The sequence below is a fragment of the Macaca mulatta genome, chromosome 7, assembly GCF_049350105.2.
Source record: "Macaca mulatta isolate MMU2019108-1 chromosome 7, T2T-MMU8v2.0, whole genome shotgun sequence".
Lineage (NCBI taxonomy): Eukaryota > Metazoa > Chordata > Mammalia > Primates > Cercopithecidae > Macaca > Macaca mulatta.
This window is the reverse complement of record NC_133412.1, coordinates 128291678-128318983: the sequence shown is the minus strand read 5'-3', so window position 1 is coordinate 128318983 and position 27306 is coordinate 128291678. Positions and strand designations below refer to the sequence as shown.

Below are 27306 nucleotides of genomic sequence, written 5' to 3'. Positions count from 1 at the left end.
GCCTCAGCCTCCCCAGTAGATGGGACTACAGATGTGTCACTGTGCCTGGCTTATTGAAAACATTTTTTTTTTTTTTTTGAGACGGAGTCTTGCTCTGTCGCCGAGGTTAGAGTGCAAAGGCGCGATCTTGGCTCACTGCAACCTCCATCTCCTGGGTTCAAGCAATTCTCTACCTCAACCTCCCAAGTAGCTGGGATTCCAGGTGCCTGCCACCACGCCCAGCTAATTTTTGCATTTTTAGTAGAGATGGGGCTTCACCACGTTGACCAGGCTGGTCTCGATCTCCTGACCTCAGGTGATCCGCCCTCCTTGGCCTCCCAAAGTGCCGGGATTACAGGCGTGAGCCACTGCGCCCGGCCTGAAAGCATTTTTTAGCAGCAGTTGAAATGACACAAAAATAATTGTTTATACGTTTGCATAACTTTTCATCTGAAATGTGTTATATACTGTGTGGTTTTGGTTTTTTTCTGCCTAGGGGCAATGAAAACTATTCTAGGTGATCAACGAAAACAGATGCTCCAAAAATACAAAGAAGAAAAGCAGCTTCAAAAATTGAAAGAGCAGAGAGAGAAAGCTAAACGAGGAATATTTAAAGTGGGTCGTTATAGACCTGATATGCCTTGTTTTCTTTTATCAAACCAGAATGCTGTGAAAGCTGAGCCAAAAAAGGTAAATTTAGTGTCTTAATATAAAGGAATAGTTTTTTATTTGGAATTTTCTTCAAGACATTAAGTGACTAAAATAACCCCTTTCCCTTAGTCTCTTTATTAACTGGTTGGTAGAAGGTGGGAATGACATAATAGTAGCTCACAAGAATGAAAATCAGGTCCCTTAAGATAGCTGTAGGTAAGCTGAGATAGGATAAAACTAGGAAAATGGGTAGAACCAGGCTAAAACAATGTTATGCAAAGGATTTGGTGTTTATCCTGTAGGTTATGCAGAATCAAGAGAAGTTTATAAATGAGGGTAGTGCCATTGTCAAATTAATAATTCAGGAAAATACCGTAGCCCTAAAGATTTTGGTCTGGAAAGGGAAACATTTATAGATAGGGAGACCAATTGTGAGACTATTGTAATAGAATAGATGGAAAGGGGCAGTGGGTTTTAAAAGGAAAAAATAGGTGTAAGACATCTAAATAAAGGCATTTGACAGGACTGGTGGCCAAGTAGATGGTGAGGGGTAAAGGAAATTGAAAAAGCAGAGATAAGAGATAAGACAAGAAAAGGAACAGGCTTAAGTGGGTGCATGTTAATAACCTTTTAAAAAATCTTAAACTTGTGTGGGCCACCTAGATATTAGCAAACATTTGGAAAGCAGAATGGAAATCGGTGCTAAGATGTTGATTTAGGATATAATATTGGGAGTATGGATGGGTGTTTAAGCTGTAGGACTAAATGAGACCATTCCAATAAGGATATATAAAATTATGAAAAAGTGGGCTCTAGGGAGCACCTTTAGGTAGGCAGAAGTCCAGTACCAGGCTGAGGACTGGTCAGAGAGGCAGGAGAACTAAAAGAGAGGATAGAAGCTCATATTAATGATGATTCCAATACCTGGAAAATGTGGTTTGAAATTTCTTTCTCACTGAGAAATATGAGTAATTTTTGAAGTTACTAACTTAATTTAAATCAAGCTAGAACCAGAAAAAGGAATTTAAGTATCTTTTTGCTATAAGAGATTAAGGATAAAATTTAACTTTAAAATGGGAACTTTATTTTGTAATAAGTTATGCAAGTAAACCTTTACCAGTTCATTTTTTTTTTTAAGTTTATCTTCTTTTGACTATTCTAAGGCTATTCCATCTTCTGTACGGATTACAAGGTCAAAGGCCAAAGACCAAATGGAGCAGACTAAGGTATAGTTGATAGCAGATAATTGTTACTAAAATGATAAAGTGTACTTTTTTAGTAAGTAAATTCATTTTCAATCTAGTATCAGATTCAAACATAATGATTAATTTACTAGTTAACAGGTACCAAAGTCACTGTTCTTGGTATGGTGACGTAGAGCAATTTCACTTAAAATATTTGCTCCAACATTCCTTATGAGATCCATGGCAAACTGTCTTTGTGTCACACTCTTGTTTACTGGGCTCCTATTATGCATTCCAAGTTACCTGCATGAAATGCAGATGGGGAGGAAAGCACACAGGGTAGGTGTTATAAACTTATGGGTCTTCAAAATACTGTAATAGAGATATTAGGAGGGTTACTAAAACAAAGTGAAGTGGGCAAGAAGGGAAATAGTATACGTCTTTATCAGGTGAGGAAGCTAAGTTCCATATATGCATATATATTTTGCATTGCTATGATGTTCCTGGTGTTGTAGGCTTTTGGATATAATAAACTAAATTCCCTTTGTGGAACTTACATATAAGGCTTTAAGAAAAAATAAATACATAATATGTCAGAAGATGATAAGTATTATGGAAGAGATGGGGAGATGGGGTGTACTAGAAGTAGGTGTGGGCTAGAATTTTGATTGGGCAGTTAAGGAAGGCCTCCCTGAGATGAAAGCCTTTTGAGTGAAGTCATTATGGAAGTGGAGGAGAGATCATGGGAAAGAGCTTTTTATCCAGGAGAAGCATTTCCTAGGCAAAATTAGAAGGTCTTGAAGTGAAAACATGTCTAGGAGTGTTTAAGGACCTTCAGGAGGCAAGTTGTAGTTAGCTGTTTTTAAAAGCTTGGGTTATTCGCATTTTCTTAGTTCTGTGATTCTGAAAAAGGATGTAACCTTTTTTGGAAGCTTAACGGAAAGCTTTTCTTTTTTTTTTTTTTTTTTTTGAGACGGAGTCTGGCTCTGTTGCCCAGGCTGGAGTGCAGTGGCCGGATCTCAGCTCACTGCAAGCCCCGCCTCCCGGGTTCACGCCATTCTCCTGCCTCAGCCTCCCGAGTAGCTGGGAGTACAAGCGCCCACCACCTCGCCCGGCTAATTTGTTTTGTATTTTAGTAGAGACGGGGTTTCACCGTGTTAGCCAGGATGGTCTCGATCTCCTAAACTCGTGATCCGCCCGTCTCGGCCTCCCAAAGTGCTGGGATTACAGGCTTGAGCCACCGCGCCCGGCCTAAGCTTTTCTTTCTCATTTTATTTGGGGTAGTTTTTTGTTGTTGGGTTATTTACAGTGATCAGATTTCAGATGAGGAATCAATTTACAGATTAAAAATATGATGGTTTGATTCATTATGCAATTAAATCATGTAGCACCTAATCTCTTAAATAGATCGATAATGAGAGTGATGTTCGAGCAATCCAACCTGGTCAAAGACAAACTTCTGAAAAGAAAGTGTCAAACAAAGAGAAAAAAGGTAGGAATATTAGCAATTACTATAAATCCTCTGAGGCTACCATGGCCATAATTTTTTTTAAGTGTCCAGAAGGTCAACTGGAATTTATTTGTTTGCGACAGTCTTGCTTTGTCGCCGAGGTTGGAGTGCAGTGGTGCAATCATAGCTCACTGGAGCCTCCACCTCATGGGCTCAAGTGATCCTCCCACCTCAGCTTCCTGAGTAGCTGAAACTACAGGTTTGCCACCATGCCCAGCTGATTTTTATATTTTTTGTAGAGACGGGGTTTCACTATGTTACCCAGGCTGGTTTCGAACTGCTGGGCTGAAGTGATCCTCCTGCCTCCCAAGTAGCTGGGACTACAGGCATGCACTACCGTGCCTGGCTTCACAGCCGTAATTTAATAACTACAAGGGACATTCAATTTGGTTATTTTTTTTTTCCCCACAGTCGTGCAGCCTGTAATGCCCATGTCGTTGAGAATGACTCGATCAGCTACTCAAGCGGCAAAGCAGGTTCCCAGAATGGTCTCATCTACCACAGCAAGAAAGCCAGTCACAAGAGCTGCTAATGGTAAAAACTATTCCTTGATCAGTGACTGAACTAGAATGTTTGGTCCTTGAGGTTTTTGTGTTCCATTTTAAAAATCAACAAGTACTTCTTTGAGTAGGAGAGAAGGAAACGGGAAATTCTAATACCTGAAAATAGATTCTGTGCCCTGACTTCTGGTTGGCACACAATGGGTGCCCAAACATTGAAGAACTTAATTAGTATAAGCAGTGTTTCAAAGTGAAAAATTAATGCTCCGAATAAATCACAGTTCATTTATTTGGTGCAATATAATGTAGCCATTAAGAACAGTATTATTAAAGAACACTCAGTGATGTGGTTCATGATATATTATGTGGGCAAAGAAGAGCATGTCAAACTCTGAACAGTAGGATCGCAATTCTAAAAAGCAGTTTGTGAATATGTGGACATAGGACTGGAAAACCATACCCCGAAGTGACAACTGAGTAATGGAATCCTGGGTGATTTGTCATTGTTGTTGTTTATAGTTTTCTGTATTTTTCTAATTGTCTGTAATAAATATGTACAGGCTGAGCAACCCTAATCAAAACATCCAAAATCCTGAGCACCAACATGACATGACATTCAAAGGTCATATGCTGAAAGGAAATGCTCACTGGAGCATTTCAGATTTTTGTATCAGGTATGCTGAACCTGTAAGTATAATGTAAATATTCCAAAATCTGGAATCTAAAATATCTCTGGTCTCAAGCATTTTGGATAAGGGATACTCAATCTGTATTTGGTATTCAGAGGAAAAAGATAAAACACTCTGGTTTTGAAAACAGATGGTTTGTATTTGGCAGGAAATTCCATAACCCCTTTTATAATATGGCTTTTAATCATAAAAATCCTTCAAGACATATATTCCCACTGTTGCTTCTTTTCCTTTCCCAAGTTACCTAGTATTTTAATATAGCATTTCTATCTAGTAAAATAAATATTTTATTGTTTTAGAAAATGAACCAGAAAGAAAGGTGCCAAGTAATAAAGGAAGACCTGCCAAAAATGTAGGAACAAAACCTGACAAGGTAGAGAATAAAATCTTTTTACTTCTAGATGCTTTGAAAATCTCATTGCTGCTTTCATAAAGTTGAAATTAAACATAAAAAACTGCTTCAAGAGGTTAACCTACATGTGTGTTAAAACTTCCTGAACCATAAGAAAGCATCAAGAGGATTTACTCTTGTTGTTTTTCAGGTATCTTATTTTCAGAGCTTTATAGGTAGAGAGAGCATAATTTGGTTAGAAGATGGAGAAAAATAATAAAAACACAGCTGAGAGAAACCTGTATGTGGGAATTAGCCAAGACATAGGGTGAAGTGGGGTGAAATGCATTGACTTTGGATTCATTTAGGCCTGGGTTTGAATACTCTCTCTGCTTCCAATTAGCTGCATAACCCTGGGCAAGTTATGTAATTTATGAGGTTGTTTTCTTATTCCTAACATGGAATACCTACATAGAGTAGTTGTAAGAATTAAATAAACTAAAATTTCTGCCTGCGTCTAGCATGGTTTCTAATAAGGTCTTCAAAAAAGATGCCCCATTTGAGGACCCAACCCCTTGGCTTATAATCTATGGTATAATTTATTTCTGGTTTTTTTTTTTTTTTTTTTTTTTGAGACAGTCTTACTCTGTCGCCCAGGCTCAAGTGCAATGGCGCAATCTTGGCTCACTGCACCTTCCACTTCCCAGGTTCAAGTGATTCTCCTGCCTCAGCCTCTTGAGTAGTTGGGATTATAGGCACACGCCACCACACCCATCTGATTTTTGTACTTTTAGTAGAGATGAGGTTTCACCATGTTGGCCAGGCTGGTCTTGAACTCCTGACCTCAGGTGATCCACCTGCCTCGGCCTCCCAAAGTGCTGGGATTACAGGCGTGAGCAGCCACTGCACCTGGCCAGAATAATTTCTTAATTTAAAAAAAGTATCAAAGATTAAGTAACCTGGCTAGATTCTTAGTAAAAAATCAAACACAGATTGAGAAAGGAAATATACAGTGAATCTTCACAGATAAAGCATCTGGACCTTATAGGTCCTCCCTTAAGATGAACCCTTAAGGATTATCACTAGTTTTTGCTTTGACTACCATGCTGGCTTCAACAGTGTTACCACTTAAACTCTTGTCCAGGTTGAAATACCTGAGTTTGAGTTCATATCTTACTAAAAATCAGAAACCTAGAAATCTCTAGAAATTATTTAAATACCAAGTAACACATTGACTTGAAATAGTAAATATGCTTTGTATTTTATATGGTTAATCTTCTGTGTCACATTGAAAGTATTGCTGTTGTGATAAGACTATTTATAATCTAAGGTTATTTAAGGATTTGGTCCTTAATAGTCATTCCATAATGTTAGATTTCTGATTTTAAACCATTGTAAATATCAACATAATTTTTTTTTTTTTTTTTGAGACAGAGTCTTGCTCTGTCACCCAGGCTGGAGTGCAGTAGCACGATCTTGGCTCACTGCAAGCTCCACCTCCTGGGTTCACACCATTCTCCTTCCTCAGCCTCCCAAGTAGCTGGGACTATAGGCTCCTGCCACTAATTTTTTGTATTTTTAGTAGAGATGGGGTTTCACTGTATTAGCCAGGATGGTCTCGATCTCCTAACCTCGTGATCCACCCGCCTTGGCCTCTCAGTGCTGGGATTACAGGCGTGAGCCTCTGTGCCGGCCATGATTATCAATTTAAGTAAAAAGATACATATTTGTTGAATAAGTTTTTCCATATTAATTTTCCATTATCTTTTAATTTCTTGTAATACCTGAAAGGTATTAGTTAGTCTTTTAATAAGAATTGATTTGGGCTGGGCGCAGTGACTCACGCCTGTAATCCCAGCACTTTGGGAGGCTGAGGCGGGCGGATCATGAGGTCAGGAGATCAAGACCATCCTGGATAACACAGTGAAACCGTGTCTCTACTAAAAATACAAAAACTTAGCTGGGCATGGTGGCAGGCACCTGTAGTCCCACCCACTCTGGGAGGCTGAGGCAGGAGAATGGTGTGAACCCAGGAGGCAGAGCTTGCAGTGAGCCGAGATGGCGCCACTGCACTCTAGCCTGGGCGACAGAGGGGAGACTCCCTCTCAAAAAAAAAAATAAGTAAATAAATAATTGATTATATTCCCGGGGAATAGCAATGGGTTTAGCATAACTGGTCTTCTGATTCCATGTATACACTTAATTGTATCTGTTTTTATCTCTCAAATTATGTACATAGGACATATATTTCTGTTGTCATATTTTCAGACCTATAAAAATTGGTTGAATATATCCTCACAAGAGAGAAATCTTACTCTACTTTGTTAACTCACATCCTAGGGTATTTCTTGTAAAGCCGATAGTGAAGAAAATACTTTGAATTCACAAACTAGTGCAACAAGTGGAATGGATCCAGATGGAGTCTTATCAAAAATGGAAAACTTACCTGAGATGAATACTGCAAAAATAAAAGGGAAGAATTCCTTCGCACCTAAAGATTTTATGTTTCAGCCACTGGATGGTCTGAAGACCTATCAAGTAACACCTATGACTCCCGGAAGTGCTAATGCTTTTTTGACACCCAGTTACACCTGGACTCCTTTAAAAACAGAAGTGTAAGAATATGATCTTAATGATAAGTCCCTTGGTAAAATGGGTAATAAATGCCTTTCTGTTTTTTTCTTTTTGAGACGGAATCTTGCTCTGTCGCCCAGGCTGGAGTGCAGTGGCGAGATCTCTGCTCACTGCAAGCTCCACCTCCCGGGTTTATGCCGTTCTCCTGCCTCAGCCTCCCGAGTAGCTGGGACTACAGGCGTCTGCCACCACGCCTGGCTAATTTTTTGTATTTTCAGTAGAGACGGGGTTTCACCATGTTAGCCAGGATGATCTCGATCACCGGATCTCGTGATCCGCCCACCTTGGCCTCCCAAAGTGCTGGGATTACAGGCATGAGCCACCGTGCCTGGCCATAAATGCCTTTCTTATATTTGGTCTATGCTCTTAAAAAGTTATTAGTGAACTATGTTAATTAGGAATCATGAAATTTTTTCTTTAAAAAAAATTCTTCAGAAGGTACAGTAATGTAATTGACAGTTTTTATATTTCTTATGCATTGTTATTTTCACTATACAATTTGGGTTTTTTTGTTTTTAATAAGTGACTTAATTATAACACAAATACATTTGTCAAAAGAAGAAAATTGCTATACTAATTTAACTCAGATACGACTTTTTCCTTATTTTCTTCTGGCTTAGTATTTAGAGAAACTGCCTCTGAAGACAAACATGATTAATTTGCAAAACAATGGAAAAATCAGTTGGAACCTTTAAAAGAAAAGGCAAGATCATTTTGCAAAGACTGGCTGGCAGCAAATATACTAAAAACTACTCAGCATCATCTAAGACTATTAAGTGTTTATGTTCTGTTAAGAAATCTTCAAAATCTTTGAATCTCATTACAATTAATTACTAAAGATGGACATTCACACCATAGGTGTTTACATTTTCTCCCCTCCAGAATACACATTTTTTAAAAATAGAAACATTTCTATTTTAGCCCAGATCTATAAAAAGTGACACAATTTTGAAACCCTTTATATTAGATATATGGAGTTCATGTTTCATGAAGTATATTTTTGCTATTGTTTTTAGTGATGAGTCTCAAGAAGCAACAAAAGAAATATTGGCACAAAAATGTAAAACTTACTCTACCAAGACAATACAGCAAGATTCAAATAAATTGCAATGTCCTTTGGGTCCTCTAACAGTTTGGCATGAAGGTATAGTATTTAATTAATCATTTTTTAGAATAATGTTTATCAATAATACAAAAAATATTTTGCTTTCAGGTATAGTAATTAAATTTTTACTTTTCTGGATTATTACTTGTCAGATTTGTTTGGAGCTCTTTTTCACCATATCATTTGGGGATATGAACTCAGGGTCAGAAAAGACAGGAAAGCATGGGTAAAGATACCTGAAGAGATCATTGGAATGAAGAATACAGACAGGAGAGGGGAAATAAATGTAAATTTAAATAAAAAAAAATATTGAGAGCTACTTTAGAGGAAATGTGAGTTAAGTGATTGAGGCAGAAATAAAATTTTAAACATTGGAAAGAATTGAAGGATATTTAAAATGTCTTTTTAGGGGCTTTCATTTTAGGAATTGTCGCTTTGAAATTTACATGTAAGATTTTCTTTAATTTATAGAACATGTTTTAAATAAAAACGAAGCTACTACTAAAAATTCAAATGGCCTTCCAATAAAAGAAGTCCCACCACTTGAAAGAAATGAAGGTCAAATAACTCAGCCCCACCATGATGTGCCATATTTCAGGTATGTCTGTGTGTTTCTAGTGTAAGAATGTTGTATTAATATCTAGACATTTAAAACCCAAACTAAAAAGTTTTAACCTTAATATAGTGGGGGGAAACTGATATTAGGTGATTTTCATGTTTAAATTTTAGTTTCTTTTGTACATTCATGTGGTTCCTAATTCAAAGGGTAGGAAAAGGTACAAGTGAGAAGTCTTCTCAGCACTGTGACCCAACCGCATAGTCTGAACGTTTCATGAAGGCAAGTGTTACTCATTTCTTGTGAATACTTCCATGGATAGTTAATGCTTATGTAGACAAATATAGGCATACACATTTTTTTCTTTTTTAAAAAATACAATAGGCTGGGCACGGTGGCTCACACCTGTAATCCCAGCACTTTGAGAGGCCGAGGTGGGAGGATCACAAGGTCAAGATATTGAGACCATCCTGGCCAACGTGGTGAAACCCCATCTCTACTAAAAATATAATGGCACACGCCTGTAGTCGCAGCTACTGGGGAGGCTGAGGCAGGAGAATGGCGTGAACCCGGGAGGTGGGGGTTGCAGTGAGCCGAGATAGCACACTGCACTCCAGCCTGGCAACAGAGTGAGACTCCATCTCAAAAAAAAGAAAATATATATATATCTAGACAATATCATACAATATACACTATTCTGTTTGCAAATCAAAATAGATAAGTATCTCACTATAGTTTTACTATTCATTTGTTCTATTATGAATATTTTTTTTGAGTGACTTCATTTCTTTTTTTGTTTTGAAATGGTCGCACTCTGTTGCCCAGGCTGGAGTACAGTGACGTGATCTCAGCTCATTGCAGCCTCTCTGTCCTGAGCTCAAGCCATCCTCCTACCAGTGGGTGGCTAATTTTGGTGGTTTTTTGTTTTTTGTTTTTTTGTAGGACAGGGTCTTACGATACTGCCCAAGCTGGTCTCGAACTCGCAAGCTCAAGCGATCCTTTTGCCTCGGCCTCCCATACTGTTAGGATTACAGGCATGAGCCACTATGTCTGGCTTGATTTCTTTTTCAGAGCACTGGGTTTTAGAATTATAAGGGATTTTAGATGTAGCTAATCCATTGTCGTTCCACTGAGTTATTGAAATATTAAGCAGTCCACCTAACTACACAATGTGAGGGCTAAATCATTTTTGCTATCTCTTTTTTTGTTTGATTTTTGTTTTCTGAGACGGAGTCTCGCTCTGTCACCCAGGCTGGAGTGCAATGGCTTGATCTTGGCTGTGTGCAACCTCTGCCTCCCGGGTTCAAGCAGTTCTCCTGCCTCAGCCTCCTGAGTAGCTGGGATTACAGGCGCGTGTCACCACACCTGGCTGATGTTTGTATTTTTAGTAGAGACAAGATTTCACCATGTTGGTCAGGCTGGTCTCGAATTCCTGACCTCGTGATCCACCTGCCTCAGTCTCCCAAAGTGCTGGGATTACAGGCAAGAGCCACCATGCCCGACCCTCTGCTTCCTCATTAATCATCATGTGTGTCATTGAATATAAACAACTCAAATTTTTTGGGTTTGGTTTTTTTGAGACAGGGTCTCACTCTGTCACCCAATCTGGAGTGCAGTGTCTCGATCTTAGCTCACTGCAACCTTGACCTCCCGACCTCCCACCTCAGCCTCCTGAGGAGCTGGGACTATGTCTGTTTCTAGCGTAAGAATTTTGTATTAATATCTAGACATTTAAAACCCAAACTAAAATATTTATAACCTTAATATAGTGGAGGGAAACTGATGTTAGGTGATTTTCATTTATCTTTTAAATTTAAATTTTTTTTTTTTTTTAATAACAGGAGAGTACCACCATGCCTGGCTAAATTTTTTAAAGTAGAGATTGGTTTTCACCATGTTTCCCAGGCTGATCTGGAACTCTTAGGCTCAAGTGATCTGCCTGCCTCTGCCTCTGCCTCTGCCTCACAAAGTGCTGGCTGGAATTACAGGCATGAGCCACTGAGCCTGGCCCTAATTTTTTTTTTTTTTTTTTTTTTTTAAAAGAAACAAAACCCAGGCCGGGCGTGGTGGCTCAAGCCTGTAATCCCAGCACTTTGGGAGGCCGAGACGGGCGGATCACGAGGCCAGGAGATCGAGACCATCCTGGCTAACACGGTGAAACCCCGTCTCTACTAAAAAATACAAAAAACTAGCCGGGCGCAGTGGCAGGCGCCTGTAGTCCCAACTACTCGGGAGGCTGAGGCAGGAGAATGGCGTGAACCCGGGAGGCGGAGCTTGCAGTGAGCTGAGATCCGGCCACTGCACTCCAGCCTGGGCGGCAGAGCGAGACTCCGTCTCAAAAAAAAAAAAAAAAAGAAACAAAACCTGCCAGGTGCGGTGGCTGCCGCCTATAACTCAGCACTTTGGGAGGCTGAGGCAGGCAGATCACCTGAGGTCAGGAGTTCAAGACCAGCTTGGCCAACATGGTGAAACCCCATCTCTACCAAAAATACAAAAATTAGCTGGGAGTGGTGGTAGGTGCCTGAAACTCTGTACCTACTAAAAGTAACTCCCCATTCTTCAGCCATTCCCTCCCAGCCCCTGGTAAATACCATTCTACTTTCTGTTTCTATGATCTTGACTCAGCTAAGTATCTTATTTGAGTAGAATTATGTAGTATTTGTCTTTTTGTTACTGGCTTACTTCATTTAGCATAATATCCTTGAGGTTCATTCATTGTAGCATGTGTCAGACTTTCCTTTTTAAGGCCGAATAATATTTCATTGTATGTATATAACACATTTTGCTTATCCATTTGTCTGTCAATGGACACTTGGGTTGCTTCCATATTTTAACTGTTGTGAACAGCTATGAACATGGGTGTACAAATATCCCTTTGAGACCCTGCTCTAAATTCTTTTGGGAGTATATCCAGAAGCAGAATTGCTGGGTCATATGGTAAGTCTATTTTTAATTTTTTGAGGAGCTGCCATACTGTTTTCTATAGTGGCTTTGCCATTTTACATTCCCACCAACAGCTTACAAGGGTTCCAGTTTCCCTCTACATACTTGGATACTTTTTATGTAGACACAAATTAAACTTCTTTTAGGCCTGGGTTTCTCAACCTTGGCCCTATTGACATTTTAGATTGTATACTTGTTGTGGGTATATATCCTATACATCATAGGCTGTTTTGTAGCATCCCTGGCCAGTAGCACTCCTCCAGTCATGACAATCAAAAATATTTCCAAACATCACCAAATGTTCCCTAGAGTGGGGCAAAATTGACCCAGTTGAGAACCACTGCCTTTAAACAAGCAAAGCCTAATAATTAGGATCTGTGAGGCCGTATCACTGTAATCCTGGAATTAACAGTTTTAGCTTTAATTTACTCTTGACAGTTGAGTTGGCTTTAGTTTCATAGACAATGCAGATAATCTGATGCACATTTAGAAATGTCTGACTTTGATCAGCCTCTGAAAAAGAACAGAACAAACTAGAAATGTTAGCTTAAAAAGTAGGTTCTTGGTATTATCCATCCACATAAGTTTTAGGTGTAAAAGGATGTACATACACAGGGTATCAACTTGTATTTATGGATTTTAATATATCACAGTTTATAAATATTCAGTATCAACTATGGGAAAATATCATGGCTCCCTTTTATAACTTCCTAATATGATGTATCATGATGTTATGCTAATACTTAGACAGTAGTGTAAAAACTACTTGTAGAACTGAAATGTATGTCATCATTTTAGAAATATCCTCCAATCAGAAACTGAGAAATTAACTTCACATTGCCTCGAGTGGGACAGGAAGCTTGAATTGGACATTCCAGATGATGGTGAGGCAACATTTATATTTTTTGTGTTTGCTTTCTTTTACTATGGTTACGTTTATCTGAAGCATAAAAATATAGCATTGCCTAACTTTATAGTTTCATTATTATTCAAAGTAGCAAGAATTTTTCTTCTTTAACCTGATGTCTACAATAAAGTAGCAAGTGTTTTTCATATCTCAACATATGTTCCCTAACATCCGTGCTGAAATGGTATATAACTTAAAAGATTTAAGAAATTAGAATATTGACTATCATTCCTTTGACTTAGACATTTTTCTAACCAAGCAAGTAACACTGAATATTATTAGCTTTTTTAATAAGACTTTATGGGTGATATCAATATCTGATACTGTTTACACAAAAATATATTCCGAATGAAAATTACCTAAATCAATATGGGAAAGATTTTCTGAAGAGTTCCTTAATCTGATTTATTTGGGGAAGCTGTTTAGAAAAAATTATGTGCTCTCAGTATGAAGTCCTTCTTAGATAATTATTTGCAGTGAGTTGTTTGACCTTTTTTTTTTTTTTTTAAATTAATTAATTTAAAATGAGCGTTGCTCTTGTTGCCCAGGCTGGAGTGTAGTGGCACCATTTCGGTTCCCTGCAACCTCTGCCTCCTGGATTCAAGTGATTCTCCTGCCTCAGCCTCCCAGTTGGCTGGGATTATAGGTGCCTGCCACCACGTCCAGCAAATTTTTGTATTTTTAGTAGGAATGGGGTTTCACCACATTGGCCAGGCTGGTCTCGAACTCCTGACCTCAGGTGAGCCACCCACCTCGGCCTCCCAAAGTGCTGGGATTATAGGCATGAGCCACCGTGCCCACAGGTGTGAGCCATCGTGCCCGGCTGACATTGACTTCTTATAAAGTACAAGAAAAAGTAGAATGCTATTTAGTATATAGCAATAGGTATGAGAATATATTGTTAATTTTGAGCGGGAATTGAAGCAAATAGTTAATACTCAGTTATTTGTATGACAAAGGTTTGTGGTAGATATTTTTTGTTTTGCTTTAACAACCTGTAAGCCTTAGGATGTTTGGAGTGAAGTCTTATCACTGGGCTGACTTGCAATGAATGTTCTGTTTTGTCTTTTAATTTTGAAAAACCTCTTATTTCCTTCAGCTAAAGATCTTATTCGCACAGCAGTTGGTCAAACAAGACTCCTTATGAAGGAAAGGTTCAAACAGTTTGAAGGACTGGTTGGTGATTGTGAATATAAACGAGGTGTAAAGGAAACTACCTGTACAGATCTGGATGGATTTTGGGATATGATTAGTTTTCAGGTATGTGGTTCAATATTTTAAATATATTAACTTTGGACTTTTTTTTTTTTTTTAAGTAGCAGGAGTGAAATGGGGTAATAGTCGCTGCTTAGGTACCTGTAATATGAAATGAGATGTTATAAAGCACCTTTATAAACTGTAAAACATCTAAATTTTATGACTGATGTACTCTTCTCCCATATATTCTCAGGATAATTTCTATATAGGTTGAAAACTGAAGTTATTTTCAATTCTTGAATAGTCTGTAATGATTCCACCCGTGAGAAATGAGTCAACTGGCCCTTGGTAGTTGAGTTCAGCTAGCAGTTACTGAGTTCCTGTTGTGTGCCCATATTGTATTAATCTGTTATTGTATTAGGAGTATTGTATTAGGAGTTGATAAAAGAGTTCATTCCCTATCCCAGAGGAGTTTGTAATTTGATTAGTGACTGAGATACAAAATATAATTCTAATGTAGAAAGTTGCTGTGATAAAAGAAATTACTAGGAAGATCCTTAAAGGTATGGGGGAAGATGACTCTAGCTTTTTGAACTTATTTTAGAAATAAGCATATAAAATAGCATTTCAAGAACCAACAGTCAACAGTAGACATCGAACCAAGCTTCAAAGCTAAAAGAAAAAGGCCAAAGCAAACATCTAGGAAGAAAGCTATTTGGATGGACTTTTAAATGCAAGTATTCATATTCCCAAAGAGACCAGACATTTCATCTGTCAAGTAAAAATACCTGTTGAAGAACATTCAGAGAATAAATAGCTTTTTGAAGTTAAGCAATATGAGAACAGAAATGTAAGATACAATAGGTAGAATATGAAGTTAAGGAAATCTCAGCCAGGCACAGTGGCTCAAGCCTGTAATCCTAGTACTTTGGGAGGCTGAGGTGGGAGGATCACTTGAGCCCAGGAGTTCACGACCAACCTGCGCAACATAGTGAGAGCCCGTCTCTACAGAAAATAAATTTAGCCAGGTATGGTTGCACATGCCTGTAGTACAAGCTGTAAGACAGAAGAGCTTAGATAAGAAAATTACAGGGACCAGTCCAGGAAATATAGCCAAATTATAGAAAGTCCAGAAAAAGAGAACAGAAAAAAAAAAAAACTGGGGAGGAAGTGAACAATGAAGGAGCCCGTTGAGTGTTTAGCACTGAGAATCAGAGTAGACCCACAGCAACTTACATCATTAAATACCGTGATATAATTCTTGGGATAAAGAGGGTAGGCTAAAGCATCCAGGGAAAGAAAACAAATTTTATACAAAGCATCAAGGGTTAGAGTAGCATTGATCTCTCAACAGCAATATTATGAGCTAGAACAATACTCTGAAAATTCTGAGGGAAATTAACTTCTAGCCTGGTGTTCTATTTGAACCAATCAAGTATGAGGGTGGAAGGGCACTTTTCAGACACGCAAGATCTCAAAGTTCACCTCCTTCCATGTACCCTTTCTCAGGAAACTGAGAATGTCCCTCACAAAGATGAGGGAGTTACCCAAGAAAAGAGGAGTGGGCTCCATTCCTAGAAAGAGGCAAGACCCTGTCTCAAAAAAACCAAATGAAAACCCTGAGCAAACAAAAGGCAAAACATTTATTAAGTCTAAAGAAAACATTGTGAGGAAAGAAATGGAATCTCAGCAACTGTATGGCTCAGACATGAATAGTGTTTATGTAGTTATAATTAAGCATTACTTTATGATCAGTTTTTATATATTCACCAGTTTTCATAATAGTTGGTTCACTAGCACCCTTCAATTCTGATTATATGATTCTGTGGCGATTTTTGTATCATTATTAGTTGTGGATTTAAAAGTATGATGTGTTTTCATTGTTTATAGTCTTTTTTTTTTTGAGATAGAGTCTCACTTTGTCACCCGGGCTGGAGAGCGGTGGCGTGATCTTGGCTCACTGTAACCTCTGCCTCCCAGATTCAAGCAGTTCTCCTGCCTCAGCCTCCCGAGTAACTGGGATTACAGGTGCCCACCACCACGCTGGGCTAATTTTTGTATTTTTAGTAGAGATGGGGTTCACCATGTTGGTCAGGCTTGTCTCAAACTCCTGACCTCAAGTGATCTGCCTGCCTCGGCCTCCAAAGTGCTGGGATTACAGGTGTGAGCCACCACACCAGCCTATAGTCATTATCTTGATCGATGCTCATTTCCCAGCTTTGGCTTAGTGGGAGCCACTTCAAGTTGGGGCACTTTTTTTTTTTTTTTTTTTAAACACAAAGGAACTATATTAAGGTATAATTTACATATAAAATTTATTCATTTGAAATGTACAGTTCAATCATTTTTAGTAAATTTACAGAGTTGTGCAACCATCACCACAATCCAAATGTAGAACTTTTTTTTTTTTCTGAGATGGAGCTTCACTCTTGTTGCCCAGACTGGAGCACAATGGCGCGATCTCAGTTTACTGCAACCTCCACCTCCCAGGTTCAAGCGATTCTCCTGCCTCAGTCTCCCAAGTAGTTGGGATTACAGTAATGTGCCACTGCGCCTGGCTAATTTTGTATTTTTAGTAGAGACGGGGTTTCACCATGTTGGTCAGGCTGGTCTTGAACTCCTGACCTCAAGTGATCCACCTGCCTTGGCCTCTCAAAGTGCTGGGATTACAGATGTGAGCCACCACACCCAGTCAGAACATTTTCATCAGTATAAAAAGATCCCTCCTGCCTGTTTGCAGTCAATCCCCATTTCTATTCCTAGACCCAGGCAACCACTAATCTATTTACTGTCTCTGTAGATTTGCCTTTTTTGGGATATTTCATATAAATAGAATCATACATTATGTGGTCTTTTGCATCTGGCTTCTTTCACTTACCATGTTTTTGAGTTTTATCCATATTGTAGCTTGCCCTGTGTTCTTCATGCCTTTTTATTGCTGAGTAGTATTCCATTGTATGGATATATCACTATTTACCAGTTGATGGACATTTAGATTGCTTCCACTTTTTGGTGATTATTAAGAATCTGTGAATATTTCCACACAAATCTTAGTGTAGACATATCTTTTTAAATTTCTCTTGGGCAGATACCTAGATATTGCTAGGTCATATTGTAAATTTATGTTTAACTTTTTAAGAAACTGCCCAAACTATTTTCCAAAGTGATTATACCATTTTCAGTCCCACCAACAATGTATGAGTGTTCTGTTTTTCTATATCCTCATTAATACTTGTTATTGTCAGTCTTTTTTATTATAGTAGTCCCCTCTTATCAGCAGTCTTGCTTTCTGTGGTTTTAGTTACCTGAGGTATAGTACAATAAGATATTTGGCAGGGAGGAGAGACCACATTCACATAACTTATTACAGAATATTGTTATAATTGTTCTATTTTATTGTTGATTATCATTGCTAATCTCTATGCCTAATTTAGAAATGAAACTTTATCATAGGTATGTATGTATAGAAAAAAACATAGTATATATAGGGTTCAGTACTATCTGCATTTCAGGCATCCCCTCGGAACAGATTACTTGAAGATAAGGGGGAACTGTTGCATAGCCATCCTAGTGGGTATGAGGTATCTCATTGTAGGGTTTTTTGTTTTTTGTTTGTTTTTTGAGTCGGTCTCACTCTGTCACCTAGGCAGGAGTGCATATTTTTTTGTAGAGGTAGGGTCTCACCATGTTACCCAGGTGCCCAGGTCTTACTCCTGAGCTCAAGCAATCCACCCTCCTCTGCCTCCCAAAGTGCTCGGATTACAGGTGTCACCATGCCTGACCTCATTGTAGTTTTGATTTGAATTTCTCTAATGAGTAATGATATTAAGTATCTTTTTGTGAGCTTATTCACCATTCATGTATCTTCTACTGAAATGTCTGTGTAAATCTTTTGCACCCATTTTTAAATTTGATTGTCTTTATTATTGAGTTTTAAGTATTCTTTATATATTCTGGATACAAGTCCCTTATGAGAAATATTATTTGCAAATATTCTTTGAGTTTATAGCTCGACTTTTAATCCTCTTAATGGTATCTTTTGAAGTGCCATTTTTTTTTTGGTTAAAGTTAAATTTTTCAAATTTTTTCTTTTTTTTTCTTTTTTTTTCTTTTTTTTTTTTTTTTGAGATGGAGTCTTACTCTGTCACCCAGGCTGGAGTGCAGTGGTGTGATCTCGGCTCACTGCAGCCTCTGCCTTCCAGGTTCAAGCAATTCTCATGCCTCAGCCTCCCAGGTAGCTGGGATTACAGGCATATGCCACCATGCCCAGCTAATTTTTATATTTTTAGTAGAGATGGGATTTCACCATGTTGGCCGAGCTGGTCTTGAACCCTTGACCTCAACTGATCCACCTGCCTTGGCCTCCCAAAGTGCTGGGATTACAGGGGTGCGCCCCTGCATCCGGCCAAATTTTTTTTTTTCTTTTATGTTGTGATTTTGACACCATGTCTAAGAACTCTTACCTAACCACAAGTCATAAAGATTTTCTCCTGTGTTTTTTTCTAACAGTCTTATGATTTTAGTACTTACAGTTCAGTCTATGATCCATTTGGTTAGTTTTTGTATATGGTACGAGATTGTGAGTCTAAATTCGTCTTTTTGCTTGTGGATAACCAATTTTCCAAGCACTGCTGGTTGAAAAGACTGTCTTTTCCCCATTGAATTGTATTGGCATCTTTGTTGAAAATCAGTTGGTCATGAGTGTAAATCTGAGTCATTTTGACATTTACTTTTTTTTTTTTTTTCCCTTTGAGATGGGGTCTCACTTGTTGCCCAGGCTAGTCTTGACCTTCTGGGTTCAAGCAATCCCCCTGCCTCACCCTCCCAAGTAGCTTGGATTATAGGCATGTGCCACAGTTCCTACAGACATTTACATATTTTTAAGGGAGAGCAAAGCTGAGAGGATGTGTGTGTATAAGTGCATAACGTGGAAACTCAAAGCATGGTTACCAAACTGTTGACAGTAACTAACTCTTTGTAGGAGACTGGAAGTATCAGAAAGATGGAGATTATATTTCCATCCTATTAAATATACTTGTATCTTTTAAAATGAGATTATGTCAAGAAAATGGGAAATGGCACAGATTGGGAGAAAATATTTGCAAAAGATGTATCTGATAAGACTATTATTCAAAAGATACAAAGAGCTCTTAAAACCCAGGAATAAGGAAATGAACAACTCAATTAAAAATGGGCAAAAGACCTGAACTGTTAACTCACCATAGAAGATATACAGATGGCAAATACGCATATGAAAAGATGCTCAACATCATATATCATTAGGGAACTACAAATCAAAACAACAGATACTACCACATACCTACTAGGGAACAGTGAAAATTTAAAACACTGCCAACAGCAAATGCTGGGGAGGGTATGGAGCAATACGAACTTTCCATTCATTGCCTATGGGAATGCAAAATGTTATATCCACTTTAGAAGACAGTTTGGCAGTCACTTGCAAAACTAAACATACTCCTACCATACGATCCAGCAATTGCGCTCCAAATGAGTTGAAAACTTATGTCCATATAAAAACCTGCACACGGATGTTTTTAGCAGTATAGCAGCTTTATTCATAATTGCCAAAACATGGAAGCAACCAAGATGTCCTTCAGTGGAGGAATGGATAAATAAAAAGAAATTGGATTGTGTTCACATTGTGTAATTAAGAAACAAAAACATTTAGGATGTATTTTCTACCATTTTAGCATTTTAGTAAAAAATAATCTAGGAGAGTTATTCATATATGATATTCTTTATGTAGATTTTGGAGGTTTGTAAGACGAAAGATAATGAAAAACTTTACCATAAAAATTCTTGATTTGAACACTAAATTGAGAATGACTCAGTCCAGTTTTAATAACTGGACTTAATAACTGGCGATTTCTGAATCGCCATTTTTATTTTTTAGTCTTCAACTCATTAGTTTATAACTTTAATATGGCTATCATTAATCTGTTAAATTTGTGCTTTATTTATTAACAGATAGAAGATGTAATCCACAAATTCAACAATCTGATCAAACTTGAGGAATCTGGGTGGCAAGTTAATAATAATATGAATAATAATATGAACAAAAATGTCTTTAGGGTAAGTTTGTGGGTTTTATATCCAAATTTTTTTTTTTCTAGTTAAGGAACTGTTCTACATACATCCAGATTTCTAATATAGATTCTTCTATTTGTTGTTTTTAAGTTTTAAAAACATTTAACTTCAGATTTCTCATCATTTTACAAAGTTAAGTCTGTATATTGCTTACAGTGTATTGATTGCCTTTGAAGAAAGAGCAAGCAAATCGATCAACATAAAATTTAGGATAGTTATGTCTAGAGAGAAGGAGGGGCTGTGATTGAATTGGGGTACCCAGAGGGCTTCTAAGTTACCACATGGTGATATATGAGTGTTGGTTTTATTCTTTAAACTGTACTTACACATTTTGTTATAGTAGTAGTAGGTAATTTATATAATGCTTAGTATGTGCCAAATATTCCAAGTACTTTATATATATTAACTTAATCCTTACAACAGTTATATGAAATGGAAGCTGTTATCCTTGTTGCTTTGTTAACATGATAGATTTTGTTCTTATTTGTTTCTAGTAATTATCTTTCTAGTAATGTTTTTGAATTCAAAGTTTTTGGTTTGGGTGGACACTTTTCAAACTAAGCATTCAGTTTTTTGTGTGTGATATGAGAAAAATGCTTGTAGTTATAAATTCAGCTTGTCTAGATTGGTATTTTATTATACTATGTAATCCAAATAAAAACTCTCTTGAATCCTATCTTAGGAGTTTAACTTGTTAAAGTGTTTTTTTTTTTAAACCTTATGTTTAACCTTTTTTTTTTTTTTTTTTTTGAGACAGTTTCGCTCTTGTTGCACAGGCTGTAGTGCAGTGGCATGACCTTGGTTCACCACAACCTCCACCTTCTGAGTTCAAGTGATTCTCCTGCCTCAGCCTCCAAAGTGCTGGGATTACAGGCATAAGCCACTGTGCTCGGCCTTAAAAAATATTTTACTAGGCCAGGCGCAGTGGCTCACATCTGTAATCCCAGCACTTTGGGCAGCTGAGGTGGGCAGATCACCTGAGGTTTGGAGTTCAAGACCAGCTTGACCATCACAGAGAAACCCTGTCTCTACCAAAAATACAAAAATTAGCTGGGCATGGTGGCTCATGCCTATAATCCCAGCAACTCGGGAGGCTGAGGCAGGAGAATCGCTTGACCCTGGGAGGCGGAGGTTGTGGTGAGCTGAGATCACACCGTTGCACTCCAGCCTGGGCAACGAGCAAAACTCCGTCTCAAAAAATTTTTTTTTACTAATAAAGTCTCACGACAAGGACCCTGAGGACAGTAACTAAATTGATTGAATGGATTTCAAAACTATAAATAGTGAAGGATGCTACTTCATTATTAAAGCTACTGTGGGCATTTCTTATTAAGGATTTAGTCCTGGAAATATTAATATCATCAGTGATGCAGATCATGGCTGTGTCCTAGAGAGATTTGTAATTCTGCATGTTATCACCAGGTGTCTCTCTCCTACTTTATTTTATAGGCTACTGTTAAGATAATCAAACAAAGTAAAGCTAATCTTTTATACTATACTTGGATACCACTCCCTACTACCTCTTATTTATTAATCCCTCATTCCATCAATTCCATCAGTTAGTCTTGTTTTCCCTTCCCCCTTTTTTCCATCAGTTTTTAAACATGTTTAAGTGTCTTATCATTGTTTACATTAAAACAAAGAAACCTGTGGTGTCTGCTTCTCCCTTTAATTGCTTGTATACCCCCATTTTTCTTTCTTCCCAGTCACTGACAAGCTGACTGTTGTCTATACTCAATTATTTTTGTTCCTTTATTTCTCCAACTCATTGCAATTCAGTTTTACCCCCTCTATAACTTTAGAATAGTTATCTAAATTATTAATCCACTAGTTGCTTAAGTTATTAGGTACTTAATTTTAAAATCTAACCTTTCTAGGCCAGGCGTGGTGGCTCAAGGCTGTAATCGCAGCACTTTGGGAGGCTGAGGGAGGCAGATCACCTGAGGTCAGTTCGAGATTAGCCTGGCCAACATGGTGAAACCCTATCTCTACTAAAAATAAAAAATTAACCAGGCATGGTGGCGGGCGCCAATAATCCCAGCTACTCAGGAGTTTGAGGTAGGAGAATCACTTGAACCCAGGAGGCAGAGGTTATGGTGAACCGAGATCATGCCCCTGCACTTCAGCCTGGGCGACAGATCAAGACTCTGTCTCAAAAATAAAATAAATAAATAAGTAAATAAATAAATAAATCTAACCTTTCTGCAGTATTAAATATGGTCTACTTTTTTGAGATAGTCTTGCTGTGTTGCCCAGGCTGGAGTACAGTAGCGCCATCTCGACTCACTGCAACCTCTGCCTCCCAGGTTCAAGCGAGCTCCCATCTCAGCCTCCTCAGTAGCTGGGACTACAGGCATGTGCCACCATGCCCAGCTAATTTTTTGTATTTTTAGTGGAGCTGGTGTTTCTCTATGTTGGCCAGGCTGGTCTGGAACTCCTGTCCTCAAGTGATCCACCCGCCTCAGCCTCCCAAAGTGCTGGGATTACAGGCGTGAGTCACCACACCTGACCTACTTCCTTGTTTTTGAAATTATATTTCCTTTCTACTTCTTTGTCTATTCTTCAGTCATGTTTGCATATTCGTTTTCCATTTATCCCTTAAATGTTTTTGATACTTAGAATTCCTACCTCTACTCTCTTCTTTCCTTCCATAATTTTTCTGTGCAATCTTACCCAACCTGTGATGATTCCCAAGTCTGTATTGCAGACCATACTTACTAAGCTCTAATTCTATATATCATGACTCAATATACCTTAAAAATCAATATATCCCAAACTGACAGCATCTCCACACACACCAATGTTGCCCTGTCTCATAATGCTGTTGCCATCCCACCAGGTGTTCAAGATAGAAGTCTCAGTATCTCTTTTGGTCCTTTGCTTTCTTTATTTCACCATCTCCACCCCACAGACATCCAATAGATGAGTAAGTCCTCTCAATTCTACCTTTCAAATATCTGTTGAATCTATCCACTTTTTTCATCTCTTACTCCTTAGTCTGAGTGATCTTTCTAAAACACCAGCTTGATAATGTTAATCTTCTGCTTAAAAATCACTAATAACTCTCTATTCCTTTGTCCTTTGTGTAAATGTGATTTTCTTAAAACTTACATGCAGGTGATTTTATAATCTAGCTATTGTTTAACTCCACTTTGCTTTCTTTCATTTCTGGCTTTGGAAACATCTCTCTAGCCCTTGCCTCACCCCATCTTTTAGTTTGATGAAATGTGGTTTCAGCATAGGTGCTACTTCCTATAACCTTTCCTGATGTCTGAAGATTGGTTTAGATGTCATCCTTATTTATTTTCTTTTAATGTTTTACATTTTTCTTTCTTTACTTTTTTTTTTGTTTTTTCTTTTTTTTTTTTTGGAGGGGGGTGTCATGGTTATAATCTGAAGGATGCCCCTACATTTATTTCTAACAGGACATTTATCCTTCTTACTTTACTTCCCAGATCTTCCACTAAGCTGCAAACTCCTTGAGGGCAGCCACTGTGTCCTTTACCTTTTCACCCTTTTAGCACATACTAGGAACTTGATAAATACATGATGAATGTGAAATATTTTATGTATACTTTATTTTTAAAAATTAAATTTTTAAGTGATAATTTGTTTTTGTTGTGTGTTTTTCTTATAAGATGGTAATGGGCAGCTTTACTATATGTCAGTTTCTCTTTGCAGAAAAAAGTTGTCTCAGGTATAGCGAGTAAACCAAAACAGGATGATGCTGGAAGAATTGCAGCGAGAAATCGCCTAGCTGCCATAAAAAATGCAATGAGAGAGAGAATTAAGCAGGAAGAACATGCTGAAACAGCAGCCTCTGTGATACCAAAGGAAGTTGATAAAATAGTATTTGATGCTGGATTTTTCAGAGTTGAAAGTCCTATTAAATCATTCTCAGGTTAGTTGTTGTTTTTGGTTTTTGTTGTTGTTGTTGTTTTTTCCTGAGACTACTTAAGAGAAATATTTGGGATAGATGGGGGCTTGTGTAAGGTGAAAAATAGTTTTTACATTAAGAGACGTAAGTTTTTCTGTGATTTTTAGAAAATAGACTACGCTCACTCACAAACACATGTAAATCACATTTTGATGGATATGATCAGATTAGTTTAAGTGCGATATGTCTTCTAAGATTGCTTTTCTACTTTCTAAGTAATTTCACATCTGTAATGTAATTACCATGTAACCCTACAGTCTATGAGAAAGGTCACAGGATCCCAAGAGGTAAGAGAAGTGACAGAAGCATGAAGAAGTAAAGTGATTTTCTTCAGGTCAGTTAGAAGTTTGGTTAGAGTTTAAACTGCAAAGGAAACTTGAGCATCCAGCTATCACAATTCTCTAGCTGTGCTTTAAAATGAAGCTTATGTGCTGTGTGTGTTGGTTCATGCCTATAATCCCAGTACTTTGAGAGACCAAGGCAGGAGGATCATTTGAAGCTAAGAGTTTGAGACCAGCCTGGGCAATTTAGTGAGAGCCCCTCTCTACAGAAAAATAAAAAATTAACCGAGCCTGGCGGTACATGCCGGTAGTCCCACATACTCGGGAGGCGGGGGCAGGAGGATCACTTGAGCCCAGGAGTTCAAGGTTACAGCGAGTTATGATTGTGCCCCTGCACTCTAGCCTCAGTGACAGAGCAAGAGTCTATCTCTAAAAACAGAAGGAAGTTTATGCAAAGTGGGTTTGGTTTTGTTTGCATTTGTATTAAAACTTTTGCTCAAATCTTTTTGAGAGGCAATAAATGTACTAATTTTCTAATTTAAAAATATTCCAGTAAAAGCAGTTTTTAATACTTCAGGAAATCATTTTTTTATGACTTTCTAATTGTATTTGTCAATAGCTTTTTTTCACAGACTATTTTTCTTGAATTGAATTTATCTCAATTGAAATTATTTATAAGCCATAGATGTCCACCAGGAAGTTTTTTCAAAATAAACCTAAATTGTTCTCTAATACCTGCTATCTGATATTTACAGTGATCCTCAAGTATATTATAACTTTCTTGTTGGTTTAGGTATCAAATCTGTTGCACTTTTGTTTGTTTCCTTAAGCAGCTATACTCCCTGGATACCCAGGAATCTCTCACTGCTGCTAATAACGTGGCCCCATTCTACTACCTGTCAAGGATCTTCGTGGTTTTTACAGCCATGAGCTCATCATTCTGTTCTTTCGCATACTCAACTCAGTCCTTATAGATAGGGAGATTAAGGTTTATGGCAAAAATTGGTCTTTTAAAATTGTTACAGAACACATAGTTTATATGAGGCTAATTACAAAACAGTAGTCCCTGAGGAAGCCCTTTTCATTCCATTTGCCAGCCCCTGGAAGCAACTACTTTCAATTCTTACTGGAGTCTTTTGTTGTTTACCACCATCTCTCTTGACAAGGTTTGATCTTTTTTGAAAACACATTTTTCTTCTGGTAGACTTTTTAATCTTTCTTTCATGTACTTACTGTTTTCTTCTATTTCCTGGAGATTTCCTCAATTTTCATGCTGGCTATCATGTTTTTAATTCCCAAGAGCCCTTTCTTACTCTCCAAATGTTCATTTTATAGCATTCTGCACTTGTTTCATAAGTGCATTGTTTTATCTTTCCAAGGATATTAATGATAGCTTTTATGTTTTCTTCATCCACTATAGACAGTGTTTATTTCAGGGTACTTTCATCTAGTTGTTTTTGGTTTCTGTCTCTTGTATTAGAGGCTTTCCTCAGGAATCTGGTGATCTCTCACTGCCTGCACATGGTTAAGAATAGGGCACTAAAAAGCTGACTGGAAACTCTGCACATGGGTAGGACCTTTACTGTGGGGGCCCTACTGTTAGCGGGGCCATTATGCTGGGAACCTACACGTCACTGCATTTAAGACTTTTCTCATAGTCTACTCAGATTCCCCAGAGAAGATGCTTTCCATCTGCTTCCTGGAAGGTATCATTCTGGCTGCCAGTCTTTCAGGAGCCATGTGGGGGAAGAAAGCTAAGTGTCTCAACATTTTATGTGTAAATATTCACTTATTTCCCTTATTTTCCATGCAGTACCCTGTCTCTCAACTGTATCTGGTATCCTCTAAACTAGAGACCCTTCTGTTTTTGGTGATGGGGGTGGGTAATGACAGTTGCTTTGCTGTACAGAATGAGGAAAGGAATCTGAGCTCTCCTTGTTTAAACTGACTTTGAGCCATTCCTTCTGTGTTTAGCTCCATTTTCATCTCCACTTGCAAAGGTACTTAGAGCCACCAGTTATTTTGAGGGGTTATGTGCTAGAAATTGGATTGATTCTCTTTTTTCTTGATTGGTGGCTTAGAATTTGTTTTCTTGAGTCTAAGTCCCACTCAACAATCTACATTATAGCTTCCAAAATGTTGTTATTGTTGCTGTCTCTTCTTTAGTTTCCTTTGTCCTTGTAGAGTTCTGCTTTTTAAGGTTATCTCTGGCCAGGCACGGTGGCTCACGCCTGTAATCCCAGTACTTTGGGAGACTGAGGTAGATGGATCACCTGAGGTCAGGAGTTCGAGACGAGCCTGACCAACATGGTGAATGAAACCTCATCTCTACTAAAAATACAAAAAATTAGCCAGGCATGGTGGCAGGTGCCTGTAATCCCAGCTACTCGGGAGGCTGAGACAGGAGAATTGCTTGAACCCAGGAGGCGGAGGTTGCAGTGAGCCAAGATCGTGCCATTGCACTCCAGCCTGGGCGACAAGAATGAAACTCTATCTCCAAAAAAAAAAAAAAATTATCTCTGTTCAGGCCCGGCGCAGTGGGTCACACCTATAATCCCAGCACTTTGGGAGTCCGAGGCAGGTGGATCACCTGAGGTCAGGAGTTCAAGATCAGCCTGGCCAACATGGCGAAACCTCATCTCTACTAAAAATACAAAAATTAGCCAGTCATATTGGCATGCATCTGTAGTCCCAGCTACTGGGGAGACTGAGACAGGAGAATCACTTGAAGCTGAGAGGCAGAGGTTGCAGTGAGCCGAGAGATCACACCACTACACTCTAGCCTGTCCAGCCG

At 38.3% G+C, this 27306-nt stretch overlaps 1 protein-coding gene across 2 annotated transcripts in view; it reads left to right on the top strand.

The window, feature by feature from the left end:
• The window catches only part of DLGAP5 (DLG associated protein 5), a 42359-nt gene that overhangs the window by 7823 nt on the left and 7230 nt on the right, over window positions 1-27306 (top strand). For both annotated transcript variants that reach the window (XM_015143733.3, XM_015143736.3), the window contains exons 3-14: window positions 476-669; window positions 1794-1856; window positions 3222-3306; window positions 3736-3858; window positions 4813-4886; window positions 7185-7459; window positions 8495-8622; window positions 9055-9181; window positions 12881-12966; window positions 14089-14249; window positions 20175-20279; window positions 23976-24195. In XM_015143733.3, the coding sequence (XP_014999219.1) occupies window positions 476-669; window positions 1794-1856; window positions 3222-3306; window positions 3736-3858; window positions 4813-4886; window positions 7185-7459; window positions 8495-8622; window positions 9055-9181; window positions 12881-12966; window positions 14089-14249; window positions 20175-20279; window positions 23976-24195 (1641 nt within the window). The remainder of the gene's footprint in view (window positions 1-475; window positions 670-1793; window positions 1857-3221; window positions 3307-3735; window positions 3859-4812; window positions 4887-7184; window positions 7460-8494; window positions 8623-9054; window positions 9182-12880; window positions 12967-14088; window positions 14250-20174; window positions 20280-23975; window positions 24196-27306) is intronic.